We start from the raw sequence: 23,075 nt of genomic DNA, 5'->3' as shown, positions 1-23,075 counted from the left end.
AGAGGTGAGATATAATCTGAGACTTGAAAGATGAGTAGGGATTAGCCAACTGAAGGAGAGGGCAGATATTCCAGGCAGAGGAAATAGTACATGTGAACGTCCAGAGATAAGCGTTTATTGTACAACTGGGGGAAACTGCAAGGGTTACAGTATACTGTTGAGAGGGAGAACTAGGAGTATTGAGAAAGTAAGATCGATATTCTAGCTATTAAGTTTTCTTACCATACTGTTTTTCTTTATTACATTTGTGAACTTTTTTTCCCAATTTTTTTATTGTGTTAAAATACATGTAACATAATGTTTATGATCTCAACCATTTTAAGTGGTATTAAATACATTCATAATGTTGTGCAACCATCACCATCATCCATCTCCATAACTTTTTCATTTTGTAAAACTGAAACTCTCGGCTGGGCGTGGTGTTTGTCAAGATGTCAACCGTTTGTCAAGATCTGCCCACCGTAGCCTCCTAAAGTGCTGGGATTACAGGCATGAGCCACCTGTAATCCCAGCACTTTGGGAGGCCAAGGTGGGTGATCATCTGTGGTCAGGAGTTCCAGACCAGCCTGGGCAATATGGTGAAACCCTGTCTCTACTAAAAATACAAAAAATTAGCTGGGTGTGGTGGCGTGTGCCTGTAATCCCAACTACTCAGGAGATTGAAGCAGGAGAATTGCTTGAACCCGGGAGGCAGAGGATGCAGTGTTGCCCTCTAAGCTGGGAACCTGGGTGACAGAGTGAGACTCCATCTCAAAAAATAAAAAAAAAGAAACTCTATACCCATTATACAATTACGTCTCTTTTCCCCTCCCCTCAGTGTCTAGCAACTACCATTCTACTATCTGTCTCTATGATTTAGACTACTCTAAATACCTCATTTAAATGAAATCATACAGTATTTGTCTTTATGATTGGCTTATTTCATTCAGCAAAATGTTCTCAAGATTCATCTGTTTTTTTATTGTAGCATATTGCAGATTTCCTTCAATTTTTAAGGCAGAATAAGATTCCGTTGTATGTATATACCACATTTTACTCATCTATTCATCTCTCCATGGACACTCGTGTTGCTTCCTTGTTTTAGCTATTGTGAATAATGCTGCTATTAAAATAGGTGTACACATACCTCTTTAAGACCCTGTTTTTAGTTGTTTTAGGTGTATACCCAGAAGTGGAATTGATGGATAAAATGGTAATTCTATTTTTAGTTTTTTTGAGGAACCACTGTACTATTTTCCACAGCAGCTATACCATTTTACACACCAGCAGTGGACAAGGGTTCCAGTTTCTCCACATCCTCTCCAACACTTGTCTTTTTATTTTATTTATTTATTTATTTTGTTATGGTGACTATCCTAATGACTGTGAGTTGGTTCTTAAACTTTTTTTTCCTTTAAGAGGGAGTCTCGCTCTGTCATCAGGCTGGAGTGCAGTGGCGCGATCTTGGCTTACTGCATCCTCGGCCTCCGAGGTTCAAGCGATTCTCCTGACTTAGCCTCCCGAGTAGCTGGGACTACAGGCGTGTGCCATCACGCCTGGCTAATTTTTGTATTTTTAGTAGAGATGGGGTTTCACGACGTTGGCCAGGATGGTCTCAATCTCTTGACATCATGATCTGTCCACCGTAGCCTCCTAAAGTGCTGGGATTACAGGCATGAGCCACTGTGCCCGCACTCCTAAACATTTTTTATCATTTTAAATTCATATTCTATAGTTATCATGAACCTATATTCCTTAATTTAAAACACTGACATATAAACATCCAGTTAAAGTTTTGGGGCTGGGCGTGGTGGCTCACACCTGTAATCGCAGCACTTTGGGAGGCCAAGGCGGGAGGATGACCCGAGGTCAGGAGTTTGAGAAAAATACAAAAATTATGCCAGGAGCAGTGGCTCATGCCTGTAATCCCAGCACTTTCGGAGGCCAAGGTGGGCGCATCACCTGAGGTCAGGAGCTCGAGACCAGCCTGGCCAGCATGGTGAAAGCCCATCTCTACTTAAAATACAAAAAAATTAGCTGGGCATGGTGGTGCACGTCTGTAATCCCAGCTACTCGAGAGGCTGAGGCAGGAGAATCGCTTGAACCCCAGAGGCGGAGGTTGCAGTGAACTGAGATGGCGCTTTTGCACTCCAGCGTGGACAGCAGAGTAAGACTCTGACTCAAATAAAAAAAAAAAAACAAAAAAACAATGAAAAATAGCCAGGTATGGTGGTAGGGGCCTGTAATCTCAGCTACTTGGGAGGCTGAGGCAGGAGAATTGCTTGAACCTGGGAGGTGGAGGTTGCCGTGAGCTGAGGTCGTACCACTGTACTCCAGCCTGGGTGACAGAGTGAGACTCTGTCTCAAAAAAAAAGAAAAAAGTTTTGGATAAAATACAGGGAAATTTAACAACTCCTGATTAAAACCATTATATATTGATTATGCTACACTTGTTATTGCTCTATTTATTTACTACAAGATACCATAAATAAGAGAGACATCTTTTAAAAATAAACCTGGCTGGGCATGGTGGCCCACGCCTGTAATCCTAGCACTTTGGGAGGCCGAGGCAGGAGGATTGTTTGATTCCAGGAGTTCAGGACCAGCCTTGGGCCACATAGTGAGACACTGTCTCTCTCTCTCTTTTTTTTTTTTTTTTTTTTTTATGGGGTTACACTCTTGTTGCCCAGGCTGGAGTGCAGTGGCACAATCTCGGCTCACTCCGCCTCCCAGGTTCAAGCGATTCTCCCACCTCAGCCTCCCGAGTAGCTGGGATTATAGGTGCCCACCACCACGCCTGGCTACTTTTTGTATTTTTAGTAGAGATGGGATTTCACCACATTGGCCAGGCTGGTCTTGAACTTCTGACCTCAAGTGATCCACCCACCTTGGCCTCCCAGAGTGCTGGTATTACAGACATGAGCCACTGCACCCAGCCCTGTCTCTTTTAAAAAAAATATTTAAAAACAAAAATTTTAAAAAAAAATACATATATAGGCTGGGCATGGTGACTCACGCATGTAATCCTAGCACTTCGGGAGGCTGAGGTGGGTAGATCACCTGAGGTCGAGAGTTTGAGACCAGCCTGACCAAGATAGAGAAACTCCATCTCTACTAAAAATACAGAATAAACTGGGTGTGGTGGCGCATGCCTGTAATCCCAGCTACTTGGGAGGCTGAGGCAGGAGAATCACTTGAACCCGGGATGCAGAGGTTGTGGTGAACTGAGATCATATCATTGTACTCTATCCTGGGCAACAAGAGCAAAACGCCATCTCAAAACAAAACGAAACAAAACAAAACAAACAATCGTATATAAACTAAAGAATTTATCTGAATATGCTTGCAATAACACCATCCCTGTCATTTACATGTACTACCTGATTTTTCTCAAAGAAAATAGAAGTATTGTAGTAAAGTGAACAATTCACCCCATTTCTTTACTTCTGCCTGTATCCACATGTTTGTCATGATTTCATGGTGGGCAGAGTACATTTTTCTCCTCTTGATGTGCTTTGGCCAATGGCATATGGGTAGAATTGACAGTGTGCAGCTCTGAACTTGGGCCTTTAAGAGACCTTGAATCTTTCTGCTTACTCTTACGTTTCCTCTAGCTTCATGAGAATATCTCATGGGTTCAAAGAGGGTGAGAGACACCAGTAGCAAAGGTCCTACCAGGCATCCTCCAGAATTGCTGTGTGAAGCAAAGCCACCAAACTCAGCCTAGCCTAGAGTACCTGAACCAGTTCAATGTGCAGGTCCATGAAAATAAATGATCACTTTTTAAGCCACTGAGTTTCTTGGTATCATGTGCCATAATTTTGAAGTATGTCTAGGCTCTCTCTCTTTTTTTTTTTTTTTTTTTTTGAGACAGAGTCTCCCTCTGTCGCCCAGGCTGGAGTGCGGTGGCGCGATCTCCACTCACTGCAAGCTCCGCCTCCTGGGTTCACTCCATTCTCCTGCCTCAGCCTCCCGTGTAGCTGGGACTACAGGCGCCCGCCACCGCGCCCGGCTAATTTTTGTATTTTTAGTAGAGACAGGGTTTTTTGAGACAAGGTCTTGTTCTTTCACCCAGGTTGGAGTGCAGTGACGTGATCACCACTCAATCCAGCCTGGGCCTCCCGGGCTCAAGCCATCCTCCTACTTCAGCCTCCTGCATAGCTGGAACTATAGGTGCATGCCACTACACTGGCTAGTTTTTGTATATTTTGTAGAGATAAGGTTTCACCATGTTGTCTAGGCTGGTCTTGAATTCCTGGGCTCAAGTGATCTACCTGCCTCAGCCTCCCAAAGTGCTAAGATTACAGGCCTGAGCCACTGTGCACAGCCATGGCTGTCATTTGAATTACAGAATTTATCTATTTGTTTATTTATTTAGAGACAGAGTCTTACTCTGTTACCAGGCTGGAATGTAGTGGCATGATCTCGGCACATTGCAACGTCTGCTTCCCGGGTTCAAGTGATTTCCTGCCTCAGCCTCCCTAGTAACTGGGACTACAGGCACACACCACTGTAGTACACCCAGCCAATTTTTGTATTTTTAGTAGAAACGGGGTTTCATCATGTTAGCCAGGATAGTCTCGATCTCTTGACCTCATGATCCGCCTGCCTTGGCATCCCAAAGTGCTAGGATTACAGGCATATGCCACCATGCCCGGCTGAATTACATAAATTATTTAAGGCTTGGATCTGTGGCTCACACCTGTAATCCTAGCAGTTGGGGAGGCAGAGGCAGGAGGATCACTTAAAGTCAGGAGTTCGAGACCAGCCTGGGCAACAAAACGAGACTCTGTCTCTACAAAGGAAAAAAAAAAAGTTGAGTAGACTACTTTGACTGATAAAACTAGCCTTTTAGGCCGGGCGCGGTGGCTCATGCTTTAATCCCAGCACTTTGGGAGGCCGAGGTGGGCGGATCACAAGGTCAGGAGATCGAGATCATCCTGGCTAATACAGTGAAACCCGTCTCTACTAAAAAATACACACACACACAAAAATTAGCTGGGTGTGGTGGCGGGTGCCTGTAGTCCTAGCTACTTGGGAGGCTGAGGCAGGAGAATGGCTTGAACCCGGGAGGCGGAGCTTGCAGTGAGCTGAGATTGCGCCACTGCACCCCAACCTGGGTGACTGAGCAAGTCTGTCTCAAATAAGTAAATAAATAAAAAATAAAAATAAAACTAGCCTTTTAGAGGCAGGGGCTCATGTATATATCCTAGCAATTGTTCCATGAAAGCCTGCAGATTGGGCCAGGAGCAGTGGCTCACACCTGTAATCCCAGCACTTTGGGAGGCTGAGGCTGGTGGATCACCTGAGATCAGGAGTTCGAGACCAGCCTGGCCAACATGGTGAAACCCCGTCTCTACTAAAAATACAAAAATTAGCCAGGCATGGTTGCGCGTGCCTGTAATCCCAGCTACTCAGGAGGCTGAGGCAGGAGAATTGCTTGAACCAGGGAGGCAGAGGTTGCAGTGAGCTGTGATCGCGCCATTGTACTCCAGCCTGGGAGACAAGAGCGAGACTGTGTCTCAAAAAAAAAAGCCTGCAGATTGGGAACTGATGAACCTGAAGCCCTTGCCCACTTTCATCCCCTCTGGTTGCCAGTTGCTTGAAATAACACGTCTGTGACCTGGTGTTAGGGCATATTACTGCTTATCTGTTTTGAACAAGCATAGTCATGCATTTGTTCTGTTTGGAAGAGAGAATGATTAATAGTCAGTACTCTCTCCAGCAGAAAAAGGCAAAAACCAATTTTGATTGTGGAGACATGAAATAAGTGGTCCTTTGCTTGCTGGGAACTTGAAATATTTCCCTTAAAACGTGTTTTAAAGAGTAGTTGTGTTCCCAGGTGGTTTGTTCTTTCAAATGAATGAATGTTTGTTCTTTCATCTATTCCCTTTTGTCACTGCACATTAGGCTGTATATTAAAAACTAAGGATACAAAAAAGAAGAGATTTCTTGCCAGGAAGATGTTTGAAACCATGTCATGACATTACCATGTAAACGTGTTTAAAATATAATACAGAAGATGGTATACCAAAGCCATGAACAAAGTAAAAGGAGAGTAGATAAAGGTGATTCTAAATGTACACTGAAGAGAAGATAATGTACAAAAGTAGATTCTGGCCGGGTGCAGTGGCTCACACCTGTAATCCTAGCACTTTGGGAGGCCAAGGCGGGCGGATTGTGTGAGCTCAGGATTTCGAGACTAGCCTGGGCTCATGAACTCATCTCAAAAAAAAAATTAAAAATAAAAATAAAAGTAGGTTTTCTGATTATAGCCTAACTAGTTCCATTAATATGCTTAATTCTCCCTTAAAATGTTTCTATGGAAAATGCATTTCTTTTTTTTTTTTTGAGTCAAGAGTCTCGCTGTGTTGCACAGGCTGGAGTGCAGTGGCGCGATCTTGGCTCACTGCAAGCTCCGCCTCCTGGGTTCACGCCATTCTCCATCTTTAGCCTCCCAAGTATCTGGGACTACAGGCGCCCGCCACCACGCCTGGCTAATTTTTTGTATTTTTAGTAGAGACGGGGTTTCACTGTGTTAGCCAGGATGTTCTCCATCTCCTGACCTCATGATCTGCCCACCTCGGCATCTCAAAGTGCTGGGATTACAGGCGTAGCCACTGCACCCAGCCGGAAAATGCATTTCTAAGCCTATTTAGTGAGTCCAGAACACACCTGTCTACCAACTCTTCTCTCTATGCCTAGCCCACCATAGGTGCGCCTGAAATACTTTTTTTCACTTTATGTAATTTAATGCTGTTGAGAAAAGGTCTCTCATAAGAGGATGTGTTGGGAGCTTTAAGGGCACTGGTCCTTTGTAGGAGAGCATACTGTGGCAATGATAATCTATGGGTTGTTTGTAAAAAGCAAGTGTTTTAAAACTGGGGACTACACAGTATATTGTGACAAACACAACATATTCTTTTCTCCTTGCTGCCTAATAGTTGAGTAGTATGGAATACCTTGTGCCACTTACTGAAAGCCTTAAACTGGTCATATTAAAAACTAGTACAGCCGGGCGCGGTGGCTCAAGCCTGTAATCCCAGCACTTTGGGAGGCCGAGACGGGTGGATCACGAGGTCAGGAGATTGAGACCATCCTGGCTAACACGGTGAAACCCCGTCTCTACTAAAAAATACAAAAAACTAGCCGGGCGAGGTGGCGGGCGCCTGTAGTCCCAGCTACTTGGGAGGCTGAGGCAGGAGAATGGCATGAACCCGGGAGGCGGAGCTTGCAGTGAGCTGAGATCCCGCCACTGCACTCCAGCCTGGGCGACAGAGCGAGACTCCTTATCAAAAAAAAAAAAAAAAAAAAAAAAAACTAGTACAGGCTGGGCGTGGTGGCTCATGCCTGTAATCCCAGCACTTCGGGAGGCCAAAGCGGGCAGATCTCTTGAGCTCAGGAGGTCAAGACTAGTCTGGGCAAAATGGTGAAACCCCATCTCTACCAAAAATACAAAAAATTAGCCAGGTGTTGTGTCGTGTGCCTGTAGTCCCAGCTACTTGGGAGGCTGAGGCATGAGAATACCTTGAGCCTGGAAGGCAGAGTTTGCAGTGAGCAGAGATTGCACCCCTGCCCTCCCGCCTAGCCAACAGAGTGAGACACTGTCTCAAAAAACAACAAACAAACAAAACAACTGATTGAGCATCCCTAATCCAAAATTCCAAAATCTGAAATGCTCCAAAATCTAAAATTCATTGGACCATTTCAGATTTTGAATTTTCAGATTAGGGATGCTCAACCATAATTATAATGCAAATATTGCAAAATAGGGGCAAAAATCAGAAATCTATTTGGCAGAATGTAACCTGGTTTCCCTTGGGGTGCTTTCATGATTTCCATAGACTTTTTTCAGCTAAATCTTGTATTTTATATACCACTTTTCAGAAAAGTATAAAACTTTTCCCCTTTATTTTTATTACTGATGTTAGAGAAAACTGGTTTCTGAAATATGAATGTCTTCGGCTTTACAAAATCACTAGTTTTATTTTAAATATTCCAGTGTCCCTAAAAAGTTAAACAATAACCTCACTGATTTACAAGGCTTCCAGGAGGCTGATTTATAACTGAAAGGTCTGTGAATGATGTTTATCAGTATCAATTTGCACTATTAATCAGACACTCACGAGTTTTAGATCATCATAATTGCTTAGTAAATTTCTACCATCTAACTAAAAAAAATTCTGTTTATCACCAGATCCTAGAACCCTATCAATATTGTCTCTGCTGTGTAAATAGTTCTGAGTAGTGCAATATTGCTTATAGGGTTTTGGTGTTTGGGAAGAACAATGGGCAGGCTGCAGAAACTATGCAGCTGAAACAAGCAAAAGTCATCTTTGTTTAGGAAGAAAACAAGGAACTAGATTTCACTATAAACATTAAAATCTGAGGCTTAAATGTAAATTTTAATTTATTAGAAGAAGGTAACATTTTCTTTTGACAAATGGGTTTATTTGTAGTATAAAGAAATAACGGAGTTTTAGTATTGAAAAGGATCTTAGATTCCAACTCATTTGATAGGAGAGACCCAAAGAAATGAGGGACTTAACCTAGGGCCACATAGCTGGTTAGTGATACTAGGACTAGACTTTCTACCATGTACCCCAATTCTTTTATTTTTCTGTACCATACTACCATATTGTGTTCAGAGGGAATTTTTAGTTGGCTAGCTTTATAACTTTAGTGATACTAATTTAAAACATAAAACAACTTTAATTTTAGGTGAAGAATGTACGTTTTTGGATGGGCGTGGTGGCTTATATCTGTAGTTCCAGCACTTTGAGAGGCTAAGGCGGGAGGATCGTTTGAGCTCAGGAGTTCAAGTCCAGCCTGGGTAACATAGCGAGATCTTATCTCTACAAAAAAATACAAAAATTAGCTGGGTTTGGTAGTGAATATCTGTAGTCTCAGCTACTCAGGAGACTAAGGCAGGAGAATCTCTTGAGTCTAGGAGGTTGAGCCTGCAGTGAGCTGTGATCGTGCCACTGCATTCGCCTGGGCAACAAAGCAAGACCCTGTCTCAAAAAGAAAAATAAAAAAGAATTTACATTTTTTCCACATGTGTGACTCTTAATGGCTTAAATATCATATATAACTTTGTCTAACTACATTAAGAAAACAGTAATGGAAATAGAACTAGAGGCAAGTTATTTCGCTATTTCCTCATTTATAAAATGAAGGGTTCAGAGCAGAGGCATTTAAGATTATTTTTCGGCCGGGCATGGTGGCTCACACCTGTAATCCCAGCACTTTTGGAGGCTGAGGTGGGCGGATCACAAGGTCAGAAGATCAAGACCAGCCTGGCCAACATGGTGAAACCCCGTCTCTACTAAAAATACAAAACTTAGCTGGGTATGTCGCATGCCTGTAGTCCCAGCTACTCGGGAGGGTGAGGCAGGAGAATCGCTTGAACCCGGGAAGCAGAGGTTGCAGTCAGCCAAGATTGTGCCACTGCACTCCAGCCTGGCAACAGAGAGAAACTAAGTCTAAAAATTATTTTCTATTTCTCAAAATTTTTTTTGCATCTTTTTTCCCCCCCTTTTTTTCCCTAGCCCACTGACTTCACTAATAAGCCAGTACTGGCCAGGTGCAGTGGTTCACACCTGTAATCCTAGCACTTTGGGAGGCCGAGGCCGGTGGATCACCTGTGAGGATTCGAGACCGAGGCCTGGGCCAACATGGCGAAACCTCATCATCTACTAAAAATTACAAAAAATGAGGCTGGGCATGGTTAGCAGGTGCTGTAATTCCCAGACTACCTGGAGGCTGAGGCCAGGAGAATCGCCTGAACTTAGGATGTGGAGGTTGCATGTGCAGCCCCGAGAATCACGTCATTGCACTCCAGCCTGGAGACAAGAGTGGAAACTCGCGTCTAAAAAAGTAATAATAATAAGTCAGTACTGCCCTTCCCTGTGTATTATTACAAGCATATTCTATACAATTTTCCACAGAGGATAACATTCACCCACAAGCAGTTTTTTCCTTTTCTTTCCTTCCTCCCTTTCATTTTTGGACGATGGCGGGTCTCACTATATTGGCCCAGGCTGTTGTACTCGTGACTATTCACAGGAAGAGATATATAACACACTGCAGCCTTGAACTCCTGGGCTCAAGAATCCTCCCGCTTCAGCTTTTCAGTAACGGGTCAGTACAGGTACACGTCAAACCTAGCACAAGCTGTTTTTGTTTTGTCTTTTAAAAAAATATTTTAAAAATTATTTTTATATTTTTAAAAAATGGTATTTTTTTTAGGCTGAGCGGTGGTTGATCACGCCTGTATTGGCCCGCACTTTGGGAAGCCAAGGCCGTATCAAAAGGTCAGCAGATCGAGGGACCATCCCTGGCTAAACACGGTGAAACCCATCTCTACTAAAAAATACAAAAAAAATTAGCCAGCGTGTGGTCGCTGGGCGCCTGATAGGTCCAGGCTATTAAGGAGGGCTGAGGCAGAGAATGGTGTGGAACCTGGGAGGCAGAGCTTTGCAGTGAGCTGAGATCGCCACCCACTGCACTCCAAGCCTGGGGGACAAGTGAGACTCCATCTCAAAAAAAAAAAAAAAAATATATATATATATATATATATGCACCACACAACATTTTATATATATATTTTAAAATAAAATTTAATAAATACCACCAATATAAATTTTAAAAAATATTTTAAATTATTTTGTATTTTTTAAAAATGTAATTTAAAAAAATATATTTTTTCAGGCCGGGCACCGTGGAAAATATTTTTTCAGCCACCTTGCCTGGCTAATTTATATAATTTAATTTGTAATGATGGCTATGTTTAATAATTGTCTTGCAAAAAATCTTGACAGTTTAGGCTGGGGGCAATGGCCCACGCCTGTAATCCCAGCACTTTGGGAGGCCAAGGATGGCAGATCACTCGAGGTCAAGAGTTTGAGACCAGCCTGGGCAACATGGTGAAACCCCATTTTACTAAAATGAGTAAAAATTAGCTGGGTGTGGTGGCAGGTGCCTGTAATCCCAGCTACTCAGAGGCTGAGGCAGGAGAATTGCTTGAACCTGGGAGGTGGAGGTTGCAGTGATCGCACCACTATACTATAGCCTGGATGACAGAAGACAGAGACTCTCTCAAAAAAAAGAAAAAAGAAAAAAAAAATGACAGTTTAGTTGATTTCATCATACCATTGATTAGAAGGGTACTCTTTGGTATCTTCCTAAAATAGAAGTTATTTAAAAGTAGAAACCACCTCTTTTTGGTACCATTTGATGATTAACACATTTTGGGCCCCTAGGCATTACAGGAAACCAGAGCGGAAACCTCTCTTAAAAAGATGCCGGGCCGGTGACTCATACCTGTAATCCCAGAACTTTGGAAGGCTGAGGCAGGCCGCTCGCCTGAGGTCAGGAGTTCGAGACCAGCCTGGCCAATATGGTAAAACCCTGTCTCTACTAAAAATACAAAAATCAGCTGGGCATAGTGGCATGTGCCTATAGTCCCAGCTACTTGGGAGGCTGAGGTGGGAAGATCTCTTGAGCCTGGGAGGTTGGGGCTGTAGTGAGCCGAGATGTTGCCACTGTACTCCAGCCTGTGTGACAGAGCGAGACCTTGTCTCAAAAAAATAAATAAATGAAAAAAAAAATATATATAATTATATATATATGAATATAGTCTACATTTTGGAGTTTTGTGTCCCCCCAAACTCATCATGTTTTGTGACATATATGTTAGATTATTGTAAAGGTCTTTCAGACCTTAGAGGTCTCACTTGCCAAATTTAGGACAATTTAGGCCTGTGGTCCCAGCTCTCAGGAGGCTGAGGGAGGAAAATTGCTTGAACCCTCGACGCAGAGGTTGTAGTGAGCCAAGACTGTGCCACTGCACTCCGGCCTGGGCGACAGAGCAAAACTCTTCTCAAAAAAAAATAAAAAATAAAAAAAGGAAAGTTACTGTTCAAGGAACTACATGAGACTATGCTAAACTTCAAGCACAACTAAAATATCAAGTTAAAAAATATGTAAGCTTCATAATTTGTTTCATAAACATGTTAAGGGTTCCTAGAATAGAGATTGTCTTAGGAATCTCTGGAGCCACAAATTCCATAATTTATGGTAAACTAAATGATTAAAACAAGCTTTAAAGACTCGTATTTGGCCGGGCGCGGTGGCTCAAGCCTGTAATCCCAGCACTTTGGGAGGCTGAGGCGGGCGGATCACGAGGTCAGGAGATCGAGACCATCCTGGCTAACACGGTGAAACCCCGTCTCTACTAAAATACAAAAAAACTAGCCGGGTGAGGTGGCGGGCACCTGTAGTCCCAGCTACTCGGGAGGCTGAGTCAGGAGAATGGCGTGAACCCGGGAGGCGGAGCTTGCAGTGAGCTGAGATCCGGCCACTGCACTCCAGCTTGGGCGACAGAGCGAGACTCCGTCTCAAAAAAAAAAAAAAAACTCGTATTTAAAGTTGTGCTTAAGAATGTTATATAACTCATTGAAAAAAGCTATGGAATTGTGGTCTGTTTAGTAATTAAGACAAACAAGAAAATCAGGTCTTGAGTGCTCACAGTCTTTGTTAACTTTGATTTGTTCTGGCTCCTGGTGTCTCCTCATTCTCTCCATCCACATGTTTGATGGGTTAGTGTACTTTTCTTATTTATAGGAAAAGATAATCCCTAAGTATGTCTTAGTATGAGAAATTATGCTAATAGGAATTTCTTAATACACACACAAACACAAACATTAGTATTTTTAAGGGGTGTAATTATTGATTAATTTAATCATGGCATCTCATCTGACAAATATATAGGATAAATGAAAAGCTTCCACTTTTTGGAAATCATTTTAAACACACTTTGTAATTATGTACCGAACATTAATTTTTCTGGCTTAGAACAACTCCCTGATGTTAGGGATGGAAATCAGATATTGACCTGGAAAATATGTTTAAAAACAAAAACTTTCTCTTTCTTTTATCTGTACCCTCCCCGCCAAGTTTTGGCTATAAAGATAGAATTTTGGTCATTGCAGAGTTTTCCATTCCAATTTAGGTCAATGATAAGAGAAATTATTAGTGATGGAAACTAGTTTATTTCTGAAATTCTGTTCAGTGATGACAGCTTCTGACCTTAGAAGCATTTGAATTTCTGACAGCCATTTTGTCTTACTCTACATTTGAAAGTAAGGTCTTAATAGAACCTTTTTTTTTTGTCACCGAGGCTGGAGTGCAGTGGTGCGATCTCGGCCCACTGCAAGCTCCGTCTCCCGGGTTCATGCCATTCTCCTGCCTCAGCCTCCCGAGTAGCTGGGGTCTACAGGCGCCTGCCACCACGCCCAGCCAATTATTTTGTATTTTTAGTAGAGACAGGGTTTCACCATGTTAGCCAGGATGGTCTCGATCTCCTGACCTCGTGATCTGCCCGCCTCGGCCTCCCGAAGTTTTGGGATTACAGGCATGAGCCACCGCACTCGGCCCCTAACAGAACCTTTCATATACTAAAAATAACTGTACATCATTTCTTGTTAGACCTGAGAACTGCTTTTAACAGTTTTTCCCCTTCCACTAAGGCTTCACGATTTCGAGAATCAATCTTTAGTTCAGTAATAAAGTTCATAATAAGAGCAGCACCCTCCCAGCAAACAGCCTCCTATGTTTTGGGCTAGAAATAGGAGACCATGCCTGTGGAAATCATGTTTTCCTTTCTGTAGTAAACTCTAAGGACCATGGTTATATCCCTGATAAACTCAAGGCAATATATGCTTTAAGGTCCTGTAAAAGATGCTGAATTTCAAGAAGTTAAGAATAATTCATTGATTATACCACTTGCAGAAATAAACTACTTTTAGGCTGGACATGGTGGCTCACACCTGCAATCCCAGCACTTTGGGAGGCTGAGGCAGGAGGACTGCTTGAGCCCAGCATAGGCAACATAATGAGATCCTGTCTCTACAAAAAATCAAAAATTAGCTGGGTGCCATGGCATGTGCCTGTAGTCCCAGGTGCACTCGGAAGGGCTAGGATCCCATGAGCCCAGGAGTTTGAGACTGCAGTGAGCTATAATGGTGCCACAACACTTCAGCCTGGGCTACAGAGCAAACCCTGTCTCATAAAAAAGAAAATAAACTTCTTTTAACACTGTCACATATCTGTCTCAACTTTCTATATGTATACACCTCTTTTACAAAAGAGGCCATAACATACTTAAGGCTGTTTTGTATTTAACAAGTCATAAATATAGTGTCATGTCAAATCTGTCTATAATAATTTTAAAACTGATGGCCTTTTATAAAGGTTAAATAGCTGCTCATTAAAATACTACAGAAATAGAGTAAATGTGAAAGCCCCCATAAGTATTTTGTGTATACCATCATTTTCATTAGCAATCCTACAGAAGGTAGGAGCAAAATGTGAAAGCCCCGCCCTTAAGTATTTTTTTGTATACCATCATTTTCAATAACGGCATGGTATTCCAAATATTGATGTCTATTTATTTACTTACGTGTGAGAGTCTTGCTTTGTCACCCAGGCAGGAGTGCAGTGGCCGATCTTGGCCCCCTGCAACTTCCGCCTGCTCAGTTCAACCGATTCTAGTGCCTCAGCTCTACCCAAATAGCTGGGACCACAGGCACATGTCACTATGCCCAGCTAATTTTAGTATTTTTAGTAGAGATGGGTTTTTGCCATGTTGGCCAGGCTAGCCTTGAACTCCTGGGCTCAAGTGACCTGCCCGCCTCAGCCGCCCAAAGTGCTGGGATTACAGGGATGAGCCACCGTGCCTGGCCCCAAATACTTAATATTATTATTTTTTTTTATGGAGACAGAGTTTCACGCTTGTCGCCTAGGCTGGAGTGCAGTGTCGCAATCTTGGCTCACTGCAGCCTCCACCTCCATCCAGGGTTCAAGCAATTCTCCTGCCTCAGTCTCCCGAGTAACTGGGATTACAGGCTCCTGACACCACGCACAGCTAATTTTTGTATTTTTAGTAGAGACGAGTTTTCGCTATGTCAGCCAGGCTGGTCTCAAACTCCTGACCTCAGGTGATCCACTCGCCTTGGGCTCCCAAAGTGCTGGGATTACAGGAATGAACCACTGTGCCCGGCAGATACTGATATTTTTAAATGTAACTTTTCACTTTAATTCAGGCATCCTATATCCATAATGGCCTCAGGGTGGTAGTTCTCCCCTTTTTTCTTCCTTGGAGGTTTACTATAGATCAAGTTCCCATGCTGGCATCCAGGTTCAGTAAATTGGGGTTATTCAAACTGTTACTCCTATATCGTATGTAGCTTTTCTTGTGAAATTTGTGACTTTTTAAGCCCTCTTAATTTCCGTGGCATATAGCTGTAGCTCTTTGATCAATGGGATTGCAAATAAAGGTAACAATATGAGTATTCCTGAAATAAGTTTGTTCTGTGTTTTAACTTGAAACTGTATTTTCTGCCAGAGGTAGAAAAACACTGCCTAACTGATGAGAGTATCAGTGACCCTAGGAAATTCTTGAAGTCATTATTAGTTTTTTGTATTAATATCTGACAATGACTACTCAGTATCTTGATTTTGGCTCAAAATGTAAGACAGAGGCATAGAGAAATGACTTTAAAATGTTAACTACTTTTAAATTTTAATAGAGCATAGTTATTATGGATAATGGATATTTTATATACTTTTTTATTTCCACATTTTCAAATGAGTATGTATCACTTATTGAAATACTAATAAATGTAAAGAGAAAAAATAAAGTATCATGTTTACTATTAGTCTTTTGGTTTATACAATAATGATTTGTGGTGATCTTTAGTTCCAGAAAGCTGAGTCTGATCTGGATTACATTCAGTACAGGTTGGAATATGAAATCAAGACTAATCATCCTGATTCAGCAAGCGAGGTAATCTCCGAAATAAATAAGCTTAAAAAAAAAAAAAGCCTTAACTGAGTACTTTAGAATTTTCTGATAGCATTCCTAATAGTAATAGATCATAAGAATTATATTATTAAGTTTATAGAATCTTAAAATCTTGTCATTGTATTGGAAGCTTGGTTATAGCACACTGGAGAAATAGTACCAATAGTCCATGAAATTTGTGGCTACTTTTTTCCCCCTAACCTTTTTTTTTTTTTTTTTTTTTTTTTTTTTGAGACGGAGTCTCGCTCTGTCGCCCAGGCTGGAGTGCAGTGGCCGGATCTCAGCTCACTGCAAGCTCCGCCTCCCGGGTTCACGCCATTCTCCTGCCTCAGCCTCCCGAGTAGCTGGGACTACAGGCGCCCGCCACCTCGCCCGGCTAGTTTTTTGTATTTTTTAGTAGAGACGGGGTTTCACCGTGTTAGCCAGGATGGTCTCGATCTCCTGACCTCGTGATCCGCCCGTCTCGGCCTCCCAACGTGCTGGGATTACAGGCTTGAGCCACCGCGCCCGGCCCCCCCAACCTTTAAAAAATAATCATTGAGTTCAGAGGTACAAGCCACTGTGGCAGCCCCTGAAATTCCAAGAGAGAATATAGGTACCTCTAGGGCAGTTGTTCTTCAGTAAGTTTGAGGGGAGAAGTCCTGGCAGTCAGCATATTCTCTGAGGAAGATAATGATACACTATTAGATTTTTTAGTTGTATATTATGAAGAGTGGTTTCCACATAAAGCTATGTATTTAATTATTCTAAGTTTAGGTTGATTAGAAACATTAACTCTGCTTTATGTCATAAAATCGTATACATACATGTCCATGGGGGTGAAAGCAAGTAATCTCCAAGCATCATCTGTTAACGTTAACACTAAAATCACTAATTTAATAACGTGTATCTTTTTTTTCCCCAAAGCCCAGGTATCAGGCTTATTATTTTTTTTTTTTTTTTTTTTTTGAGACGGATCACTGTATCACCCAGGCTGGAGTGCAGTGGTACAATCTCAGCTCACCACAACCTCCACTTCCTGGGTTCAAGCGATTCTCTTGCCTCAGTCTCCCAAGTAGCTGGGATTACAGGTGTGCACCACAATGCTTGGCTAATTTTTTTTTTTTTTTTTTTTTTTTTTTTTTGGAGATGGGGTTTCACCATGTTGGCCAGGCTGGTCTCTAACTCCTGACCTCAAGTGATCTACCTACCTCAGCCTCTCAAAGTGTGGGGATTATAGACATGAGCCACCACGCCCAACCAATATTTGTCTTTGATAGCATTTGCCAGCAGACGAGAAATACCGCGTTTTACAGTTAAAAAAAATTCCATAAAATTAAAAAAATTTTTTTGGATTGGGTAGAAGTACAAGTTATACTAACATTTTATACAAAATTGGGAAAATTTCACGAATGTTGTTTTTACTGTTTATTTCATGGAATGCTAGAATTCTATGGGAGTGTAGTTTGTACTGTTCTAGCTCCCTATTCTTTTCTCTCCTTCTCTTTTTTCTTCCTTCTTTTCTTTTTTTCTTTCTCTCTTCCCCTCCCTCTCTTTCTCTCTCTTCCTCCCTCCCTCTCTTTTTCTCTCTTCCTTCCCTTCCCCTTACTCTCTTTTCCTCCCTTCCTCCTTTCCTTCCTTCCTTCCCTCCTTCCCTCTTTCCCTCCTTGCTTCCTTCCTTCCCTCCCTCCCTCTTTTCCTTCCTCCCATCCTTCTTCTCCCTCCCTTCCCTTCCTTTCCCTTCCTTCTGTTGCCCAGGTTGGAGTTCAGTGGTACAATCTTGGGTCATTGTAGCCTCGGCCTCCCAGGTTCAAGGGATTCTCCCTCCTCAGCCTCCTGAGTAGCTGGGATTACAGGCACAGGCCACCATGCTTGGCTAATTTTTGTATTTTTTAGTAGAGATGGGGTTTCACCATGTTAGTCAGGCTGGTCTCGAACTCCTGACCTCAAGTGATCCACCCGCCTCAGCCTCCTAAAATGCTGGGATTACAGTCGTGAGCCACCACACCTGGCCCCTTCCTTCCTTTTCTTCCTTTCTTTCCTCCCTTCCCTTCCATTCCTTTGTTCCTTTCCTTTCCTCCCCCTGCCTCCCCTTCTTTCCTTTTTTTCTTTTGTCTTAAAGATTGGTGTGACATTGCTTCTCAGCCTTTTGGCTAAGATCAAGTGTAGTATCTGTTCTTATCAGTTTAAAGACTCTGTATGTGTGTGTGTATGTGTGTGTTTTTAAGACAGGGTCTCACTCTGTCACCAGGCTGGAGTGCAGTGACAAAATCTCAGCTCACTTCAGCCTTGACTTTCTGGGTTCAAGCAATCTCCCCACCTCAGTCTGCCAAGTGCCTGGAACTATAGGCACATACCACCACACCCAGCTAAAAAAAAAAAGTGTTGAGATTACAAGTGTGAGCCACCTTGCCCAACCATTCTTGTAACCTTTTATCATCCACTTATGATAAGTAAAACCTTAAATTGAATGAAGTATTATAGGCACAAAATTAACTAAAGTGCAGCACAGTTTACAAACACTAATAAAAGAATATAGAGGTTCCTGGCCAGGCGCGGTGGCTCATATCTGTAATCCCAGCGCTTTGGGAGGCCAAGGTAGGTGGATGACCTGAGGTCAGGAGTTCAAGACCAGCCTGACCAACATGGAGAAACCCCATCTCTACTAAAAAAAAAAGAAAAAAAAAAAAAATTAGCCGGGTGTGGTGGCACATATGCCTGTAATCCCAGCTACTCGGGAGGCTGAGGCAAGAGAATTGCTTGAACCTGGGAAGCAAAGGTTGCAGTGAGCTGAGATCCCGCCATTGCACTCCAGCCTGGGCAACAAGAGCAAAGCTCCGTCTCAAAAAAAAAAAAAAAAAGGACGTAGTGGTTCCCAAGAGCCAGTTACTCAAATAAAACAGGCTATGTGCACAATAGTTTTTTCCTTTGTGGTATGTTGCTAAGTCCTAACCACAGTCCTAACCTGTCATAAACAGGTCATAAATGCAAATCATGTTGTCCTAAATTACTCACCGCCATGTCAGTCTTATTAATTGAGCTAATGTCATAAAAACATGTATTATGGGTAGCTGCCTAACTACCCTGTCCTCTTTTAGCTCTGTGGCCATTTATTTCTTATGCTTGATTTACCAAGCATATGCTTTCCTTTCCTAGTTTTGTGAGATCCTCAAGGATTAGTTCTTCCCACTTTTATTTTTTCCTGTATGAATCTGTATTTGGGGAACTCATCATTCTCCTGAGTTATATTAATATGTACAGATCTCTGCGTATTTTACTACTGAGCTACATTCCAGTTACCTAAAGATCATTTATAATTAAGTTACATAATTCATTATCGCCTCATGAGGAAGATGATTTCTTCCCTCCTACCAATTTCCCTCCCAGTGTTAAACTTTTTTCCCCGCCCCCCCTAGATAAAGTCTCACTCTGTTGCCCAGACTGGAGTGCAGTGGCATGATCATGGCTGACTGAAGCCTCAACCTCCTGGGCTTAGGTGATCCTCCCACCTCAGTCTCCTGAGTAGGTGGGAATACAGGTGTGTGCCACCACACCTGGTTCTAATTTTTTGCATTTTAGTAGGGATGGGGTTTTGCCATGTTTACTAGGCTGGTCTCCCCTGGGCTCATGCGATCCTCCTGTCTCAGCCTCACCACCCCTGGCCTAAACTTTTTTTTGTCAAATTAATTCTTGAATATAGTTGAAGAGTTACAGAAATATAAAGCTTATAATTACAAAGAATAATGCTTCACATTCCCACCTTCGAGGATACCACTTCATCTCAGTGTCTTATGGTATTTCCTTTATATTTCTAAATAGTTTGCTTGTACTGCATTTTTATTTTTCCTGATCTGAAACATCAACTAATTTCCTGGATACGAACTGTTAAACTTCACATTCTGGCTCTGCCTCTTATTAGCATTGTGATTTTAGCCAAGTCAGTCAACCTTTCTGTACTTTAATTTCCTCATCTGTAAAATGGGAATATTACTACCTACCTCAGAGGTTGAAAGAGAATAAAATTAGTTAACATATATAACTGTTTAGTCCAGAGTAAGTGCTATATGTTAGCTGTTATCACTAATCATAATTTCCTACTATAGCCCTGGTGTAGTAGCTCACACTTGTAGTCCCAGCTACTTGGGAGGCTGAGGTGGGAGGATCACTTGAGCCCAGCAGTTCAAGTGAGCTATGATTGCACCACTGCACTCCAGCCTAGGTGACAGAGTGAGATTCTAACTCTTTTTTTTATTTTTTTCCAAGACAGAGTCTTGCTCTGTCGCCCAGGCTGGAGTGCAGTGAACATGATCTTGGCTCACTGCAACCTCTGCCTCCCGGATTCAAGCGATTCTCCTGCCTCAGCCTCCTGAGTAGCTAGGATTACAGGCATGTGCCACCCTGCCCAGCTAATTTTTGTATTTTTAGTAGAGACGGGGTTTCACCATGTTGGCCAGGCTGGTTTTGAACTCTTGACCTCATGATCCACCCGCCTCGGCCTCCCAAAGTGCTCAGGTTAGAGGCATGAGCCATCACACCCAGCTGATTCTAACTCTTAAAAAAAAAGAATAATTTCCTACTATGGAAGATAAAGTTTAAATACTTTACTACTCATATTTATTCCTGTCTTCACAATTTCTATAACTATTGCTTTTATATAAACCCTGTTGAATACTATGTCTGCTTTCCTTTCTTCACAACTTGTTTTTCTAGAGCTAATAATTGTTTTCTTTTTTTCCTTCCATTTGCTTAGTTTTTTTTTTTTTTTTTTAAGACAAGGTTTTGCTCTGTCGCCCAGGCTGGAGAGCAGGAATTTGAGACCAGCCTGGGCAACATAGGGAAACCCCATCTTCACAAAAAAATAATTTAAAGCTTGGGTGCAGTAGTTCACACCTGTAATCCCAGCACTTTGGGAGGCCGAGGTAGGCAGATCACCTGAGGTAAGGAGTTCTAGACCAGGCTGGCCAACATGGCAAAACCTCATCTCTACTAAAAATACAAAAATTAGCTGGGCGTGGTGGCACACACCTTTAGTCCCAGCTACTCTGTGACCATGGCTTACGGCAGTATCTACCTCCCAGGCCTAAGTGATCATCCCTGCTTAGCCGCCCGAGTAACTAGCACCATAGGCATGTGCCACCACACCCAGCTAATTTAAAAAATAATAATAATTATTATTGTATATAATATATAATTTATAAATGATATGTTTATATGTTATATTTATAAATTAATATACATATATAATATGTTGATGATTTATAAATTATATAAATGTTAATAAATTTTCTCATAATAAATATATACAGTATATATCACAGATATATATATATAATAATAATTATTATTTTTTGAGATGGAGTCTTGCTCTGTTGCCCAGGCTGGAGTGCAGTGGCATGATCTTGGTTTACTGCAACCTCTGCCTCCCAGGCTCAAGTGATCCTCCCACCTCAGCCTCCTGAGTAGCTGGGACTACAGGCGTGTGCCACCACACATGGCTATTTTTTGTATTATTAGTAGAGATGAGGTTTCGCCATGTTGGCCATTCTGTTCTAGAACTCCTGACCTCAAGTGATCTGCCCCCCTTGGTCTCCCAAAGTGCTGGGACTTGCAGGCGTGAGTCACTGCACCCGGCCTTTAAATTATTTTTTGTAGAGATGAGGTTTCACGCTATGTTGCCCAGGCTGATATTGAACTCCTGACCTCAAGCGATCCTCCCACCTTGGCCTCCCAAAGTGCTAGAATTATAAGCATGAGCCACCATGGCCCAGCCTGCTTAGTTTTTCTATATACTTATCACTAATTCAGCCTCAGACATTTCTAATGACTGTAAAACTCTTCTCAATATTGTCAGACACACTACATGTTCCTTAAGTTTCATTTTCTCCCATGGAAACATCCTGTCCTTTCTGGTGTCTCTATCCTGCTCCCATCTGACCTCCTGCTCTATAGGCTTCTTGCATGGCTGTCTTTCTGGATTGTTTTTGTTTTTTGAGATGTTGTCGCACTCTGTGGTTAGGCTGGAGTGCAGTGGCATGATCTCGGATCACTGCAACCTCTGCCTCCCGGGTTCAAGCAATTCTCCCACCTCAGCCTCCCGAGTAGCTGGGACTACAGGCGCACGCCCACACGCCTGGCTAATTATTATTATTATTATTTGTTTTGGTATTTTAGTAGAGATGGCGTTTCACCATGTTGCCCAGGCTGGTCTCGAACTCCTGAGCTCAGGCAATCTGCCCGCTTCAGCCTCCCAAAGTGCTAGGCTAGGATTACAGGCGTGAGCCACCGTTCCCGGCCTCTTTTTTTGTTGTTGTTTGTTTGTTTTTGTTTGTTTCTTTGAGACGGAGTCTCGCTCTGTCGCCCAGGCTGGAGTGCAGTGGCTGGATCTCAGCTCACTGCAAGCTCCGCCTCCCGGGTTCACGCCATTCTTCTGCCTCAGCCTCCCGAGTAGCTGGGACTACAGGCGCCCGCCACCTCGCCTGGTTTTTTGTATTTTTTAGTAGAGACGGATTTCACCGGGTTAGCCAGGATGGTCTCGATCTCCTGACCTCGTGATCCGCCCGTCTCGGCCTCCCAAAGCGCTGGGATTACAGGCTTGAGCCACCGTTTGAGAGGGAGTTTCGCTGTTGTCACCCAGGCTGGAGTGCAATGGCGCCATCTCGGCTCACTGCAACCTCTGCTTCCGAGGCTCAAGTGATTCTCCTGCATCAGCCTACTGAGCAGCAAGGACTGCAGGTGCCCACCACAATGCCCGGCTAATTTTTGTATTTTTAGTAGAGACTGGGTTTCACCACGTTGGCCAGGCTGGTCTCGAACTCCTAACCTCATGTGATCGACCCATCTTGACCTCCCAAAGTGTTGAGATGATAGTCATGAGCCACCGTGCCTGGCATTTCTGGGATTTCTTTACCATTATTTTGGTATTTCCCTTTGTTTTACTCCTGTGTTGGATCATATGTTTCACTCTTTGGTGGTTTATTTCTTTGATCTGGAAGTATATCCTTTAGATGCTTCCCAAGGAAGATTATAGAGAAAGTTAACTTTTTTTTTTTTTTTTTTCAGTGAGGACATGTGTTTATCCTGTGTTGTGGGTGGGTACAGTGAGTTCTCTATTCAGGTAGGAGTGGAAGCTGGCTCAGAGCTCATCCAGTCCAATGTCCCACAGGTATAGAAGTGCCCTGATAAAATCTCAGAGCTGGCTGTCCAGTCAAGATTTGCATACCTCCAGAAATGGGGCTCTTACTACCCCTCA

At 42.7% G+C, this 23,075-nt stretch overlaps 1 protein-coding gene across 1 annotated transcript in view; it reads left to right on the top strand.

The window, feature by feature from the left end:
• Window positions 1-23,075, top strand: part of SKA2 (spindle and kinetochore associated complex subunit 2) — a 43,102-nt gene that overhangs the window by 9,735 nt on the left and 10,292 nt on the right. The window contains exon 2 of the mRNA XM_017861587.1: window positions 15,743-15,829. Coding sequence (XP_017717076.1) covers window positions 15,743-15,829 — 87 coding nt within the window. The remainder of the gene's footprint in view (window positions 1-15,742; window positions 15,830-23,075) is intronic.

This window comes from Rhinopithecus bieti, unplaced genomic scaffold (genome assembly GCF_001698545.2).
Source record: "Rhinopithecus bieti isolate Rb0 unplaced genomic scaffold, ASM169854v2 scaffold_57210, whole genome shotgun sequence".
NCBI lineage: Eukaryota > Metazoa > Chordata > Mammalia > Primates > Cercopithecidae > Rhinopithecus > Rhinopithecus bieti.
Note: the sequence above shows the minus strand (reverse complement) of the source record. Positions and strands in the feature narration are given on the sequence as shown.